General features: G+C 44.2%; 1 protein-coding gene across 1 annotated transcript in view; it reads left to right on the top strand.

The window, feature by feature from the left end:
- Positions 1-2,084: 2,084 nt before the first annotated feature.
- Positions 2,085-17,560, top strand: part of GALNT12 (polypeptide N-acetylgalactosaminyltransferase 12) — a 49,903-nt gene continuing 34,427 nt past the window's right edge. Inside the window, exons 1-3 of the mRNA XM_037381533.1 lie at positions 2,085-2,608; positions 15,610-15,779; positions 16,505-16,694. Of these exons, the coding sequence (XP_037237430.1) occupies positions 2,220-2,608; positions 15,610-15,779; positions 16,505-16,694 (749 nt within the window). The 5' untranslated portion in view covers positions 2,085-2,219. The remainder of the gene's footprint in view (positions 2,609-15,609; positions 15,780-16,504; positions 16,695-17,560) is intronic.

Genomic DNA, 17,560 nt, shown 5'->3' with positions numbered 1-17,560 from the left:
CAACCTTACACAAAGGAAAAAACCCAAGAATATTTGTTCCAGACAACCAGATCTAAATCAGCAGCGTGTTCCAGAAATCCTGGCTGTATCTCTAGGGTTTACCTCATGCCCCGGCCAGAAACTAGGGAACTCCTGCTATAAACAAAATACCAATGACACCAGTTGGGCTTCCTTTGTTCAGGAAGAATGGCAAGCAAGGAGACAATGCAATCGCTGGGCATGCAATTACTAGTGCCACCTAACTTCAGACTCAAAGCTTGCTAGGCTTGGCTTTCTTTATATACAGTGCATATTCTCATGTCTAGCGTATTGGTACTTGGTAGTTGCCTACAATGCATATTTAGACACACATACTTTACTAGTATTATGCTTAAGTTATTCCAGATGGTATGTATGCTTTGAAACTAGATTTTATGCATATATAGTGATCTGTGATGGGTAACTGTACAGCTGAATAAGAAATAATGAAATTATATGTATGCATACACACACATTCATCTGCAAATCCACCTAAACTACTTCATTTATGCTAGTTGGCCAGCACCAGGGTGACTCATTATTATTCAGCACCCTTCTGTCCAGAGCAAGGCCTCCATAGTAGCTGACAGCCTCTGTGTTTGTTGTCACATACAGTATTTATGATCATGTAAAAACAGCCCATTGCTGTGTGCTGTGACCCTGTCTGGTAGCGATGAGGTTCTCCTTCCTTAGTGCCAGACGTGTTTTCATCCACTCGTCAGCAATGCTGGTGAGCACCACCCAGTACCGCTGACCTGGCTGGAGTCCCTGTCTGGGGGTGACCGGAGCCCTCGGCAGGGCTGATCTTGAGGGCCCTCCAGCAGCAGAGGGTAGTGCAGTAAACAGCCCCTTCGTAAAATGCGTACAGCAAATGACACCTCAAACCCAGAGTTTCAGCTCCTGCTTAACCTGGGAGATGAACAGAATCAGTTCACGTTACACTTACATCAGGGCTTTTCAAATGCAGAATCACAAATTCTCATGTAATCTTATGGCCTCAGGATCGCAAGTTCAGACAGATGGGGCTGCGTTCTGGTTAGGGGTGGACAAGCAGTACGGATGTGTTGAGTATGAAGTGAATTTTGACTAAATGCCAGTGTTTTTTCCCGTAATTCTGTCAAGGCATGAAATGGACTTCCCCGTTATCTGGATAATACATTCAGGATTTTCACTTGTCTCCTGGATTTCTTTCTCTTGAGGCCACATTGGCTGACATGTTTTTTTTCAGCCAAGCACACTGCTTTGGTCAGCAGAAGCTCCTGTCATTACCTCCCACGGCTTCTTGGGCCACGTTCTGTTACTGCTGCAGCACCTGCTGCTCTGGGGGCGGCAGCATGGACGAAGCCTGGTTTCCTACCGATTTGTTCCTTCAGCCCCAAAGCTCTTCCGAGTCCCCCCATGGCAAGTGACCTCCCTCGCTGTCCTCCTGCAGCCCCAGCTACCCGGCCAGGAGACAGCAAGCCTCGGGGCTGTCCCTCCAAGGGCCCAAGCAGCTCTCTGCGGCTGTGCCAGCCCTGTGCCAGCCCAGCTTTCCCGTGCCGGGGTACCCCTGCGTACCAGCCGCACGCCTGCCCGCGTTCGTGAAGGTCCCTCATGCATCAGGGTGACCAGACCACCTCCTCCTTGAAGGGTGACAGCCGAAGTGTACCAGGGGGACGTGCCTTCTCCCTCCTCCCCACACCCCTGCAGCGCACAGCCAGCGGCACCGCGCTGGCCCTGCTCCGTGTCCCCCTGCCCCGGGAGCGGCCGGGCGAGCCCTGGGCCGGCTCAGGACCATTGCTGGCTCCGCCGGCTGTGTCCCCGGGGAGGGCCCGCAGCAAGCCGCAGGCGTGTGCCTGCCCCGGGGCTGCTGGGGCGCTCGGGGCCGAGCAGCCTGCCGACCACCGCGAGACCGAGGAGCGTCGCTGCCGGGGCCCGCCGCGGCCCGGGGACAGGCGGGGCCGTGTCCCCGCCCGGGGGCGCCGGCGGCAGCGCCCGTGCGCGGCTCTTCCGCGCCGCGCCCCTCCGGGCTGGCCGGCGGCGGGGCGGGGAGGGGGGCGGGGCCGCCGGCGGAGGAGCCGGGCGGGTTTCCTGGCGGGGCAGCGCTAGCGCGGGCCGGTGGCGCGGCGTGGGCAGGTCCGTGAGAACTTCGCCGAGTCCGCCCGCGGCGGAGGCGCGCCCGTGTCCGCGTCCGGGAAAGGCCACCCGCGGCCCCGCCGCCTATGCTCGGCATGGCCGGCCGCCTCGGGCGCGGGATGTGCTGGGGCAAGCGGGGCCGGGGCAGCCGCGGCGGGGGCGCGCTGCTGGCCCTGGGGCTGCTGGCCGCCGTCGGCTTCCTCGCCTGGCGGCACGGCCCGCCGCCCCGCCACGCCGCCCGCCGCGCCCCGCCGCAACCGCCGCCCGCCGCCGCCGAGCTGCTGCGGAAGCCGGTGTACACGAAGCCGGCCCTGGACCCGGGGGCGCCGGGCGAGCTGGGCCGGGCGGTGCGGCTGGAGCTGAGCCCGGCCGAGAAGCGCCGCCAGGAGGAAAGCATCCGCCGGCACCAGATCAACATCTACCTGAGCGACCGCATCTCGCTGCACCGCCGCCTGCCCGAGCGCTGGCACCCGCTGTGAGTACCCGCCGCGCCACCTGCCGCTGCCCCGCCGCCGCGGCCGGCCCCGGCGCCAGCCGGAGGGTGCTGGCGGCAGCGGCCGGCGCGGGGGAGTCGTGTCAGCTGCAGCTCGCTCGGAAACGTGGAGGCTTTGCAAACTTGAGACACGCGCACGCACACCCCCCTCCTGGCCCACAAGCTTTCAGATCACAGGGTTTGCTCACAAAGTTGAAGCCGTCGGTGACTTTGCCTGGCTCCCGCTCCTCCACAGGGCAGGAGGAGCGGCGTGGTGGTGCTGTGTGCCGCGGGGGAGCGGGGTGTTCCCCCGGGAGCGCTGGCGGTGGTGGCAGCCCTGCAGCAGCGCCATGCCGCCGCGGCTGCTGTCCCCGGCGTAGGTCCCTAGGCAGCAGCGTACCTTTCCAGTCGCTCCCGGCTTTAAAAGGCTTAAAAAGCGTAAATGTTATGCTTCGCAGACTTCAGCTTTGCATTGTATTCAAGCGTCTTACGCTTTACCAGAAGCGATGTAGAAATGCTCACAAAAGATGCATAACGTTCTTCTGAACTGGGACTTTGTTGCTGGATACTTAGCTGCTGGGTCAGTTTACACTTACAGATTACCTTTCCAGTTGTGATATTAATGCCAGGTGATGGCATGCGCAACTGTAAACTAAGGATTAGATACCATTCGGTGAGATGATTATAGTTTACAGGCAACAGTTTGGCACAGTGGTGAAGTCAGTGCCACACAGCGGGTCTGACTGTTTTGGCCTAACACAAATGCTCTGTTTAGTTGAGTGGTTCATCTTGGCGTGGGCTGTCCTGTGAGTAACAGCGCCAGTGTTGCAACAGGTTTGTATGGTGTGGTAGCAAAGAGCTGTGGAAAAAGCAGGGCTCCGTCTCTACTGTGCATTCAGTTCACATCAGTGTGTCATGTCTGGTAGTTCACCCAACCCTAGTTTTAAGTGCTGAATCTAAAACATTAATCCTATGATAGCTCTCAAAAAATTGCAGTGCAAATGCAAGGCCTTTTTATTATAAATTTGAGCCTGACAGTAGGCTTGTTTTCCTTAATTATCTTCTGTTCTCCCCTTACGAGCAGTCTGTAGACCACAGGCTAAAAAGGAGTGTTCTAGTTGCTTTTCTATGGGAGGAATTTAAATAATTTCAAGAAATTATTTTGGACTCCTGCCATTTCTTTATGACAGGATGTTAGAGGAAATGGGAGATGACAGCTGTTGAGCAGGGGACGTTACAGATGCACGTATGGAGATTCTTGAAATGAAAATAATGTAAATGGGCAGATGGATTTTGCTACAGTGACACACCCTTGAATATTTGGATGTTGAAATGACAAAATGTATCCAAAACAAAAGGATTGCAAAGCATCAGTGACATATTCTCAGAAATAATTGCCTTCTGAGGCAGGGGCTGTGTTGTACTGTTGTAGTATCTGCTGGCAGGTGCTTCATGCCTTTTCATACAGCCAAATCTAAATTATGGCAGAAACATCACAGAACAGCTATCCAGCTCACACAGCAAATGTCAAAAAACTTCCCTAAAGGCACTTTTACAATGAAGTCGTTAACTACCTCTCTTAAGCAAGATCATGTAAGAGATCAAAGTTAAAAAATAAAAGTACTGAATAAGGTATCACCAAGCCTGTAGTGATAGAAAATTCATTGCACCTCAGTGTAAGATTAGAGGCTGTACAGGTTGAAATGTCAAGTCTAGAAAAAATATGATTTGGTTTTTCTATTTTGAGGTTGGTAATGCTTGACCATTCATGATCTTTAATGAACATTTGGGTGATGGGTAGAGGCTGCAGTGGTAGGAAATAAGTAGCAATGGTAGACTTCAGCTAGATTTCAGCAGTCCACAAAAATGATGTAAAGGCTAAATTTTTAGATGTGATCAATGAAACAGTTTTGGTACCTGAAGACAAGAAGGTGACTGTTTTTTTTCAGTGGAGTCCCAGAGGAGTAGAGACCAGGGAACTGTGTGCTGGCAAGCCCTGGATCCCTTCCAGGCATATAGTTTACAAACTGTGTAAGGAAAAGAATCAGTAGTAGATAGGTAGGTATGATCTATTGAGAAAGAGTCAGCTTGGCTTTTGTCAAGGATGACGTGTCTCACAAACATATTTGAGCTCTTCGGAGGCTGTAATTACGTGGATAAGGAAGTGTGGCGTTATTTCCAGAGGCCTTTGATGAGTTCCTTAAACAGTGGTGAAATAATGTGGAAATTCCTTGCATTTATAAATAACTGGGTGAAAGCGGGGAGGCACTTGTTTTATTTATGTATGTATTTATTTATTGGTGGAGGGTCACTGGTAAAGTCCCACAGAAGTCTCTTGTTGGTCCCAGTGCTGTTACAGCATGGCTTCCATAAAGAAGTGACTAATTTACAACTCTTTAGCCTGGAAGGCAGGGTACCGAGAGGGTGCCTTTTGGTGAGCCGCTGCAATGCTGGGTTGATGCATAAAATGGATAAAACAAATCCTGGCCCCTCCTTGTCCCAGAAATCCATTTACTGTAATGGATAAGGAAGTCCATCTACTAGAAAATTCAGTTCAAGTATTCATAAGATATTGACAGATACTATGCTTGGAGACTTTATTCTGGGCTATGCACTTTTGGTCAGTTTCACTTATATACTTATGTGTGTAGAGGCGAGTCTGGAAATTTTAGATACCAGGAAAATGGGAGGATGAAAGAAAGGGCAATAAAGGGAGGCAGTATCCCCACCACCTGGATGTCCCACTGTTCCTTTTAACCTTAATGTCCTCCCACACTTATCAGTGAACCCACTCTCTGCATGTGAATTTGTGAAAATCACAAATATTTGAAACAAGTGAAAACCAGAATTTTGCCAGTAAGCCTCTAAATGTGGTCTGCAAAATTGGGGATACAAGGTGTTGCTTTATCAGAAACGGATAACAAAAAACTTTTCTGGCTGTCACATGTACATCCTGGACCTGCTATCAGACCAGAAATGTGGCAGTAGTTATTTGCTAGTACCTATCTCTGGTGATGCCGTGCAGGAGGAGAAGAAGCATAGTTTGACTGAGATTACTCCCCCAAAGAATGTGGTGTTTGATTACATTTGACTATGAAGCCTCTATAGATGTTATTTACTTTATTACAAAGTTTCAACTTTAGATGCTTCTACTTACGTATTTCTGCCAGTGTAGATATTCAGAAGGCCTTTATTCCTTCTTATTCTCACAGAAGTGGCTTTTCTGTGTACATGTGTTTATTTCTGGGAACTGATCCTGTTTCTATTGAAACACAGACCTGGAGAACTCAACAACTTCTGTTGTTTCCTTTAGACAGTTCCTGCTTCCTTTAACTGTCTGCACTTGAGGTCAGCAACTGATAATGTTGCGTTTCATCACACAGAAACATCAGTTTTATGGGTGGCTATGGTTGTGTGTGTGTATGTATATATATGTGTACGTATAAACAAATTACATAAGCATATATATAAAAACAAACTATAAAAAATGTTCTTCGGTAAAACTTTATGCATAAAAGTATAAGGAAATTATTAACTGGTGATACAGTTTGTACAAGGTTAGAAGTGAAATATGCCGTAGGGTCAGGGAATGATGATGGTTATAAGGAACCTCTGGGGTGTGCAGTCCGACGTCCTGCTTGAAGCAGAGCAACTTCAGTGTTTGTGTCACTAAAGGTCATCCTTGCCCTGTCAAATTTGGAAAGTCTCCAAGGATGGAGATTCAACAGCCTCTCTGGGTACCTCTTTCAAGACTACATCACTGCCCCATTGAACTCCCTGTACTGCCCCCCCGCCCCATGTTGTCTAGATGGCCCAGGTTGTCTTCCCAATGTCTATTCTTCATTTCTTGAATTCGTACACATACAGGAAGCAACAGTTATAGCAGGTTTAAAGCAAGCAGGCATCCTCCATCAGACAGTGACTTGCTGAGAGCCCTGTTGGGGCTGATGCCCTGTTAAGCGCAGCGAGATGAGCTCTGGGCGGTGTGTTTTGGCCACTGCTGCTGTGCAGGACTAGGCAGGCAACTGATGGGGTCTCCTAGGCTTTTGCAGCTTGTTACAATGTGTAAGAAATACATTTCCAGTTGTTCTGCTAGAGTTCTTTTAAGATGAAGGATTGTTCTCAAGCATTGTTCCTGATTTTGGACATTTTACCTTCTTATTTCAGGGATGGTTTCTGTAAAATCACACCAGCCTTCTTTTGGCTTGCTCTTGTTTCAAAAGGAACAAAGCAGGGATAGGCACTTTTGTGCTGGCTCAGCATTTTGTGTCGTCTCTTTCACGGTAGAAGCCTGAATCACAGGCTTCTTGTGCTTGCCTGCAATACATGAATCCTTGTGCTTGCAAGCAAATGGATTTATAAGTCTTGCTTGTCTTTCCTTACCTTGCAAATGATTTTGGGTAGCTACAAAAGCCCCCAAAATATTGATTGTGGTCTGCATAATAATTAGTAGCTATTTTAGATGTTTGTTCTTTAATTGTAGGTAATTTTCTGTGTTTTGAGAGAAAGCTTGTTTATATATATGTTTTATATATATATTTATATATATCAAAAAGTATCTGTGTGTATATATTTGAAGTGTCTGTATATTGATAGGTAGATATACACAAATACTTAAATTCCTCTGTCACCATCATTTATGCCTATAATGTTATTTATTTTTTGGGATATTGTCTTTGAATTTAGTGTAACAATCTTGCACTGAGATTTTTCCAACTTTCAAAACTGCTTTTCCCACCTGTTCCCAGATTTGAATGTGACTCTCTTACAGTCCAGTCCCACTTGCTACCATGGTGTGTTTTGTTTACTAGGTTGTAGGCACCAAATTATGCAGGCTCCTCATCTGATAGTAATTTGCTAGCAAATTCTCAGAATAATCCTGGAGACTTGATTTTAATCCCTCTTCTACTCCAGAAATCACAGCACCTGGTTTTGATGGGCATGCAGCTCCCAGGAGGTTTAAGCTGACCCTATTCTAGGAAATGGTGCAGCAGCTGAGCGTTTCCTCCTCAGCCCACCATGACTGCCTGACTTCACTCAGGAGCTTCTCTTTCATCTCTTATCTAAATGTGAAATAACTGCAGTGATTCTTTTTGCAGTGGAGAGCTTACCTGCAGCAGCTTGACCTTGCTGGCGCATCCCTTCCCTCTGAACGTGCAGCTCATTGTGTGCTCTGTGCCCAGGGCTTGCTTTGGAGTAGGTTTTGTTTTTAAATAAGCAGGCTTGCATTTTATAGCAGTACAAAGTACAGCAATGCTTCCACAAGTACTTTGATATTTAGGGTATTTTATTATTTTTGTTTCCTGTCTTCTGTAAAAATGTGTCGGTTTCCTTTGTCATTATGCTTTCATTTAATAGTCACCTGCAAACTTCCAGAAGAACTCACATGATTAGTTTTTGACTGCTTTTCTTTACAGCTTCTGGTAGAGATCTTCAGTTTCCACTGACATCAATATGAGTACTTGGTTTCTGTTGATTTCATTTTTGACCTGGCAAAGTTTCCAGATCAGTGACAGTAACCACAAATTATGATTTTTTTTTTTCTCTATTCAAGCAGTGCTTTTACTATATATGATTGTCTGTAAGAACCAGGTGTACCCACACCTTACTATTAGTGATGGTTACAATAACTTCTTTCAGTTACTGTATTGCTTTGCAAAATGCTTTTCTTGTCCTGTATCAAATTACTCACATCAAAGTAAGTTTCTGAATGTAGGTGTAGGAAATAGTATGGCTGTGTGCAAATGTTAAGTGTAAGTTTCTGAATGTAGGTGTAGGAAATAGTATGGCTGTGTGCAAATGTTAAGTGTATCTTACTACCTTGGAAGAAAATTGCAAACATGAGTGAGCATTTGAACAAAATGAAACCGCTGTTTCAATTCAGCAAAATAAACCAAATTGTTTTTTCTCCATGGATGCATGCAGAAATGCCTTCTCATCTGTGTATCCAGAATCTGGGTTAGGTAGGAACTTCTATTGCTGCCTTCTAAAAATTTGCAATTAGAAGGATCTATGGATTTCTTAAATTTGTGAATTTTAGGTATAGATTTAGTCCAGCCTCATAGGTAGACTTCCTAGACACTTTTTTCTTGATATATTTTTAATCTGTCTTAAAACAGATTTGCTTTTTCCCCCCCAAACTTCTTCACAAATATTTTCTTTTAGTTCAGAGTTACCAGCTTTCTTCCTTGCTTCTCACAATGTTTTTATACTAACCAGTGGAGCCCTTTATTATCTGAAATCTTATAAAACGATGTTTGGCAGTCTGTCTTGCCGAGACCTTACTGTCACTGAGAGAATCATTCTTTACAACAAAATAATCTGGAAAACCATTTCACAATCTAGCTAGCCTCTGTTTTCAGAGACTTGGTCATATCATGGTGTCTTAGACCGTGCTGGGGGGCTCTCTCCTAATGTGATAGGTTTCAGGAGACACAACTTAGGGAGCAGTTGCCTGGGCTGCTGGGCTGGGTCTGGGTCATGGGGAAGTGTGGCCCAGCATCGCTTTAACTCACACTGCTTACGTGTTTCACCCTTGCCCCGAATAATACAGCCATTCTGGCAGTTATCAGCACCTTGCTGGTATCTGCTTTGCTAATCGGATCAAGACACACCTTCTGCAAATGTCAGTGCCTTTTTCTGCAACATCCGAACGCACGTGGGGTATGTAGGTGTGCAGGATAGGGTGCAGCTGCTCCATGCACAGATAAGACTTTTTTTTTTTTTAATGTAAAAGAAAAAAAAACACAGAACTGGTTGGGTTCTGTCTCTCATTAGCATTGGATGGTGTTTGGAAGAGATAAGAATAATCTGGTTTATCATATCCTTTAATTCCACTGGAAGTGTTGCACTTCTGTATCCTAGGTTTTAATGTAATAGGGCTGCAGTGCTTTTGGCTCACACACTAGATTTTATCCATAGGTTGCTCTCCCCTGAGGAGGAGTGAGGAGCAGCTGTTTCAATGCACATTCAGCCTGGAGTAGGTAACACAGCCTTGGTAACTCTGCAGAGTGGCTAAGAAACCAGCACCATGACCCATGTCATGCTGCTGAGCTTGGGATGCTCATGGATGGACCTGCTGAGCCCTAAGCTGCTGCTGGGAGCAGGAGGGATGGAAGAGGTAGAAAAGGGGGGAGAAGAGGACCCAAGCACTACTGTGTCCTCTGCCGTGGCTTTGGGAGGGTGGGAGAAGGAGGTGTTTTCTCTTGGGTGAAGATACCTGTCTATGTATCTAGGGGTGAAGATACCCCTGAGTCCACATAGCCGCCTCTGCAGCTTATAGGGTGGGAGTGGAGAAGGGGAGTGGAGAAGGTGAAACTAGATTGAGGTGCCCAGTTTCTGCCATTTGTCCACATCAGCTGTATCTACTTGCAGCCTACAAAAAGCCACGTTTGAGCATGTCTCTGTTTAATTTAATGTCTTAACTCTGTCCAAATTAAGAAAAGGAGGTTGTGTTGTGAGTCAGCATGTCCATGTCCCACTGTAGCGAACCCAGCAAGCCTGGTTCCTAGCCCACTGCGTGAAAACCAGCCTGAAGTTGGAGTCTAACGGCTTTTGCTAGATGACATTGTGACAGTGCATATATGGCAACGCCACGTACTGTAGTCTGTTTAATCAGATATAGCAGTGACACATGCTGTTTTGAACTTCCTGAAAGAAGCTACACAATCTTGAACTAGCCTGTATTCTCAGGCACTCACATAACAACTTCAAAAGCAAAAGTTAAAAGAGTATACCTTTAGAAAGCATTAGATGATTTATGAACAGATTGTATTCTTAGCAAAACTTTGAAAACTCACAGGATGTTTCATATTTTTTCTTAAAATATGAGTAACTGTGCATACGGGACATGAAATTTGGAGATTAAAAATATGTTTTCCATTTCTGTATTGTTGTTGCAGTTGTGGTGAAAGTTTTACATAGAAGTATGCTAGGAACCATTCCTAATTAAGTCATTGCAGCATGCCTGGCATGCACACATTCATGGTCTCTCCCTGTGTATAGATGTGCATCTCTAAGAGAAACAGCTCCTTACAATGAAATAAATTGAGTGATTACATTAATTGACATAAATGTTCTCCAGAATAGCCCATTCAGTTTTGTATAGGCATTTCCTCACTGAGATCTCCTTAGTTTCTAATAAATAACCTATTGTAAAGCTTGCTAACAGAAGACTTTGTAGTATAGTAGATTTCAAGATTAAATTATTAAACTTGTCAGCCATGTAATCTTAGCTAGACCATGACTGCAAATGCAGTGTAAAAAGGTAAAACTGAAATCCTGCAGGAATGTGGGTGTGTGATGATACACCTTTACATGCTTTGCTTCAGTTTGTGTTTTGTGGAGTTAAATGTTTCAGTAGATGCTGTAGTGAAAGATCCAGGAAAGATGGTGCACGGTGAATGTGGTTTTAAGTTTGTGTCTGGGTACATAGCAGCATTATTCTCTCTCTCTCTTCCCATCTAAGGATTTAAAGATTAATGGATTAATATACTTAGAATTTTAAAATATAGACGTTTGTTTCAGTGTAAATCGATAAGCAAGTAATGCCGAAAGGCAAATATTTTGTTTTATACCTGCCCTTTAAGCCACAGTGTGCCTGAGGGAGACGGAGGACAGTGCAGAAGCAGGCTTGCTGCAGGAGCAGGGCAGTCTCCCAGCTCACTCGCTGGGGGTGCTGGGGGCAATCCCAGCCACGTTTTCTCTCGGTGCAGCTCTGCTTGTGCATTTTCTGGTGGGCTGCAGAGAGCAGGAGCCATCGGAGGGCAGAGCCTGAGCAGGTGTTGCACCTTTGCATCACATTACCTGCTATCATTGTTATCCATTATGTATCAGTGTTCTTCAGTGAAATCAGAGTTCTGTTTAAAACTTTATGCCTTTCTTTTCTTGGCTCTAAAAAAACTACTCACGTGTACTGGCAATAGGTTTTTCCTCAGTGGCTGGTACTGGTATCTGGTAACTTTTTCCAAAATCAGCCTGACCAGAGATAGGTGTACTTTTCTGGAGAAAATGAACCCATTCACCATGAACACATTTTTACCTTAGGTGGGTTTTTTTGTCAATATATATAATTATTATCTATGTAAATAGTAAAGTTCCTGTGGTTGAATAAGATAATGAGAGTAGTGGAAGACCGTGTCAGACTCCAAATGCTGGTGCTTTTGCATTCGTGGCCCATGCTTGGAAGTGCTGCCTTTACAGGCAGCCCATTTCCTCATGTCTGTGTTAATGTTTTTGTGAACCGTTTGGTAGTTATGATAATTAGGTTCAAGGTGATGTATCGGACAGCCAATAGTACAGACTACAGGTAGTTTCCTGTCATTTTAACTTTAGCCTTAGAGAAGTTAACTAGAAGTTAACACAGAAGTTAACTAGAGAAGCGCTCTATTTAAACCTCTGTAGACAAGGGGGAGGTGGGGACCCACAAAGCCCGTTTCTTTATTCTAGGTGAACGGCTTAAGGAGGATGGGCTGAGTCACCTTCTTGGATCCATCTTTATGGATGCTCAGCTGGAAGATGGCACCTAGCTTTTAGATGGCTAACATGAGTTGCAATTAATCCTGTCTTAACATGATCCCTTATATTGGGAAAGGCCAGTGTTACGCATTTGAGGGTGGCACTGAAGAGTGCCTGAGTCAGAAGCCGAAAGCAGCTGGCAGTATAGGCAGTATAAGTATCTTCCCAGTATCTGCAAAACCATATTTTGGGACTGCTGTCACCGGTTTGTATACCCCCTGTCATTTTGATGACATACCGTAACTGATACACATTTGTTTTTCTGAATAACCTGAAGTAGGAGTGAAATGATTCACTCGGGAAGTAGGAGCTTGGGTATTTGGCTGACACATGGAGAATAAAAATACATCCTGAAGTTTGCAAAGGTGAATACACAAGACTGCTAAGGTGGTTCTGTTGTAAATAGGAGTTGGGAAATGGTAAAACTGAATTAAAACTACTAGGCTTTAAGTCAAGTTGCATGCTTGTAGTGTCTTTTTTGAAGCTTTGTGTATCTTGTGAAGTGGTAATGTTTAGTGTCCATATGCATGCCACTTAACTGTTATTCAGCAGTACTTCTAAGCATTTCCATTTCAGGGATTCATTTGGGGTTTTTTTTAAGATTTTCTTACAGTATTCTTTTTCCAGGGTTTAAATGCCCTGAGTTTGTAATCTCCCCAATGGGATTATTTTTTAGGATTTAGAAAAAACTCTTTGAAATTTCTTTCAGTACGGAAAGGTAAGGAAAAGTATGCTTCATTTAAGCAACGATATTTGAGACTGCTAATGGTTGAGATCTCGTAGCAATCTAGTAAGGAATGTGTGTCTTGGAAATAATTTCTGAGATAAACATGCAAATCTGCGTAGAAATTGAATAACTAATTTTTGTCTTATTTTTTAAAAGTAAAAGTTACAAAATTTTGGTTAGGCTATACACGAGGATTAGTTTTCACCAAAATAGACTTAATATAACAGAAAGCTGAGACGTCAGTTGTGCTCTGTGTATGTCGGTATGCAGGGTTTCTTTCTTCGGCGGGCGGTCAGCCTCGTCCCGCCAGCCCGCTGGGGGCTGCAGGGGCGGCGGGCACGGCTCTGGGCAGCCTGCCCTGCTGCTGCCCTGTGAGTCACTGCGCTGCTCTTGCCTGCTGTCTTCCACCATGGAGCTAGTAAATAAACCACACTTTTTAGTTTTGGCCTCTTTCTTGACTTCAGAAACCTAAGAAACGTACTCTGGTATGTTCCGTAGGAGGCTGACCCCTTTCCACAGTGTAGGGTAAGCTCAACGCAGGAGGTGGCAATGCACAGTGAATCGCAGACGGTTTGGGGATTGCCTTCCCCTGTGCCAAATTGTGTGTCCTGTCTCTGGCATGTAATTTTCAGTCAAATCCATTGAAGTCTTTAATCTATAATTAGGCTTATAAGCTTCTTTAGACCTTTTGGATTTCCCTTTTTAAATAATGGAATACAACATTATTATCCTGTGAATCTTTCTGACATATTTTCTAGAGAAAGCTTTCCTGGAGGTTTTCTATTTATTTCTTTTTTCCTTCAGTTTTCTACATTGGAAATGGGATCTTTACCTACCCATTGAGAAATTAACTGAAATTAGCTGGTACAAGTAACTGTGATGTATGAGAAAAAAAATCTCCTGGCAGTACTGAGCATAAATGTTTTTCAATAGGGTAAAGTAAATATGTATTTCTAGAATTGGACTCATACAGTAGGTTTTTCAGCGTTTTAAAAAATAATTAAAATGTCACTCTTTTTTTTAATGTGTTAATACATGAACATTTGGCAAAATAAATCACTTCTGTTACCAACTGCTGGTGTGAGGCAGTTCTCTGTGTGAATGCCCTTGTTTGCCTCAGGACAAGCTACAGCCTGGAGGGATGGGCATCTTTGCATTTCACTATATGTGTAACGTGTATCTACCTGTCTATGTATATCTGTATGTGTATATGCATATGGATCATATACAATGGGCAATGAGTGTTGTTTCGTAGCATCCCTTGCATTTGTTTTGTTTGAGGAGCAAGCAGTGTTCTGTGTGCCTCCTCTGCCCAAGTGTCATTTCTCGTTGCTTCCTCATTTTCAGGTATTTGTTACAAAAATACTCTACAGACTTCCCCCCCCCCCCCCCCCCCCCCCCCCCCCCCGTTTTAATTTTAGGAATATGCAGATTTGGATTTTTTTTTTTGCTTTCTGTACCACAGTTCTTGATAGATAGTGCCTAATCTTCAAAGAAACCTATAAGAAGTATTTTTTTTATTGCAAACAGAACAGCATTAAATAGCCAGTAAAAATATTCTCAATGTGCTGTAGGTAAGCACTTTTCTTTTAATGTCTCTTTCTGGGTGTTTTGGGGACCTTTGGTTCCCCTACATTGACCTAGGGGATTTTGCCGTTACGTTTTCTACTGATCAGTTCTGGTTTCCCCCTTTAGCTCCCTGTAGTATGGGCTTTGGAGGAGTCACTGCTGTTCTGTTTTGGTAGGAGGGGTATCCTACCTGCTTCGGTGTCTGTTGTGACCAGGCAGTCCACAGAAGCTGAAGTATGTCTTTCTGACCCTTACAAGCCTTGGTGACTCCAGGCAGTAAGCTGGAGACATAAGAAAATTCAGTTATCTCTAAACCATTTCAGTTGTTTTTTAACAAAACTGCTTACGCAGAATGCTCGAAGAGAAGGGGAAAAGTAGTAATAAATGCCGTCTTTATTTTAAAATTATTTCAGGGAAATCCTTAACAATTTACATACACTTTTGGCTCAACTATAAGTTTCTTGGCATCCTTACATTCGTTTAGGGAAGTTCATATATATGTTTATAGGAAATACATTCTGGAGCTTAATCCAAAGGTTTGCAAACTTCCTGGCTCTCCATAGAGCCAAAACCATGCATTTCTATGTCTCTGTCTGTTTTTTGCAGATTTCACTATTACATCTTGGCAGTTCTGTGGTCTTCCCAAATTTTGCTTCAGTGTACATACATCTCAGTTCTGTTGCTATTTTTTTTTCCTTTATATGTTGGTGTTCCTTTACAGTTATATTTTTACTGTCTAGCACTTGTTTTATTTTCCAAAGCACAAGTTATCAGTAATTTATGCTACCGTTTCTACTGCACTTAGGTTTTCTTTTTATTTTGGTTTTTTTCCCCCCTGTAATTTGAGGCATGTTTTGGCCATTGCTTGATCTTCTACTTGAGGTAATAATGTGCAAAACCAGCTACTGCACGTACACCAGCCCAGAATGCCTCCTATTATTTTTCTGTTTAGATTTTTTGGGGGATTGCAGAATTTTAGACATAGTGCTGCTGCAGAAATGGGACTTCTGGAAGACCAGCTTCCTGAAAGTGCTTGCATGACTTTTCTTCGTATGTACAGTTCTTTTAATATCCTTTAGATGTTCTTGCTTACAGTTAGTAAATAGGATACAACATCTGCATTTGAGAATAGTTTTCTGAAAATTAACAAATGGTTTTGCACTTGTACTAAATGTAATCCCCTCCCTTACAGATGCCGAGAGAAAAAGTACGATTATTATAACCTGCCGAAAACCTCCGTTGTGATAGCTTTTTATAATGAGGCTTGGTCAACGCTTCTGCGAACTGTTCATAGTGTTCTTGAGACATCTCCAGATATACTTTTGGAAGAAATTATCCTTGTAGATGATTACAGTGACAAAGGTAGGAAGAATAATTCTAAATAATGTTGATTGTTGATGGGTGGTTTTGGTCAGCCAGTCCACAGGAGAAAAAGATACGCTGTTTAGGTAACATACCATAAAATTATACAACATAGGCATTCAACTGGAAGATAGGTTTTCTTGTAGTGTGCCAGTGAAAAAATTTGACTTCTGGGCCAAATTTAGTTTACAGTGGGGAAGCATGTTTGCTGTGTTGTAACATGGGTGCTTGGATGTATAGATAACCTACAGCCTGATGAGAGCATTTCAGGTTTCCTAATGTGAGCAAGTTTTGATTGCTCCGAGGTTGCCCCGGTATGTAGTATAGCAAGAGTTACCTGTTTATCTGTTTTCATTTGACTTGTGGGACACAAAGACAATTCTGGCATTTTCTGCCACAGATTAATTGTGTTAAGAATAAAACTTTTACATGGAAAACGTTTTATGTAACATTTGAGAAGCACTTAACAATTTGGAAATTGATTAGAGGCAAATATGAAGCATTCAGTTTCTTAAAAATAACCGTGATATGTGTCCATCCACGTGCTGTTTTTTTTTTTTTTCTTGACCTTTCCTAATGTGGACAGTATAGCAGAATCGGAGTTGAAAATGCTGGTATCTTAAAGGCTGTAAGTAATATGTTACTGAAAAAACAGCTTTCTGTAGCATGATGTAAACTAGTTGTTCCAGAACTATATTCTTCCTTTCTTTTTTTGTTTGTTACAGAACATTTAAAGGAGACTTTGGAAAACTACGTGGCTGGCTTGCGCAAGGTGCGTCTTATCCGTGCCAATAAGCGCGAGGGGCTGGTTCGAGCCCGGCTGCTGGGGGCATCTGTGGCAAAAGGAGACATCCTGACGTTCCTGGACTGCCACTGCGAATGTCACGAGGGCTGGCTGGAGCCACTGCTGGCAAGGTGAGGTTTTGCTCTGGGCTGCTTTTCTCTCCCGTTGCAGAAGCAGAAGGGACAGTTCGGCACACTTCTGCAGTGGAAAAAATGACTCTTCGCAGTCGTTTACTGAAGGTTACCTTAGTCTGGTCCCTGAGGCGCTGCGAATGTTTGTCTCCTGGCAGTGGGGTAACAGATGGAAGCGTGGAAGATCAGGAGGTGGATTTTTATTTTCTCCCAAAGACCAGTCTGCTCTTTTTCTTCAGAGAAGGGAGAGTTTTGCTTTCAGGAAGAAGAATCCTCTTTGAAGAATCCAGCTTTGAAACTACCTTGGGAATGATGAGCTATTTCTGTCAGCCTGGGTGGTGGATGAGAAGGTCTGGAAAGATGCGTGTCCTGAGACAGGACTGCAGGGCAGTGTGCATGTAAGCAGACTGGAAGATAAGTCAATAAAATCAGCCTTCCTAGGCCTGAGCAAATCTGTTTCCTGTTTCCAAATCCTGTTTCCAAACTGGTTCTGGTATAAAGCATCATGGAGTAGGATGAGGAGGAGTTAATGTTATGTCAACAGTGATTTTTACTTGGACACCATCTGTCCTGGGACATTGTACTTTACAGCTGTGTAGGTTTTTTTAATCTATACTGCAGATGTGTTGGGCAGTTCAGAAGACTTATGTTAATTAAAAAAAAAAAAAACAACACCAAACCAAAACCAAAGAAACCCCCCCTAACCCCAGCAAAAATCCCTAAACCGCAGAATACTAGCTCTCTAGTACAACTTAGACTGTTTATGATGTTCTTGAAGCCTCACCCATGTGTGGTCAGCAGCCATACATGCACTTTTCCTACTGTTGGTTCAGCCGCTGGTATACTTTGCCTCAGCACCTTGCCAC

Source organism: Falco rusticolus, chromosome 3 (genome assembly GCF_015220075.1).
Source record: "Falco rusticolus isolate bFalRus1 chromosome 3, bFalRus1.pri, whole genome shotgun sequence".
In the NCBI taxonomy this organism is placed as follows: domain Eukaryota; kingdom Metazoa; phylum Chordata; class Aves; order Falconiformes; family Falconidae; genus Falco; species Falco rusticolus.
Note: the sequence above shows the minus strand (reverse complement) of the source record. Positions and strands in the feature narration are given on the sequence as shown.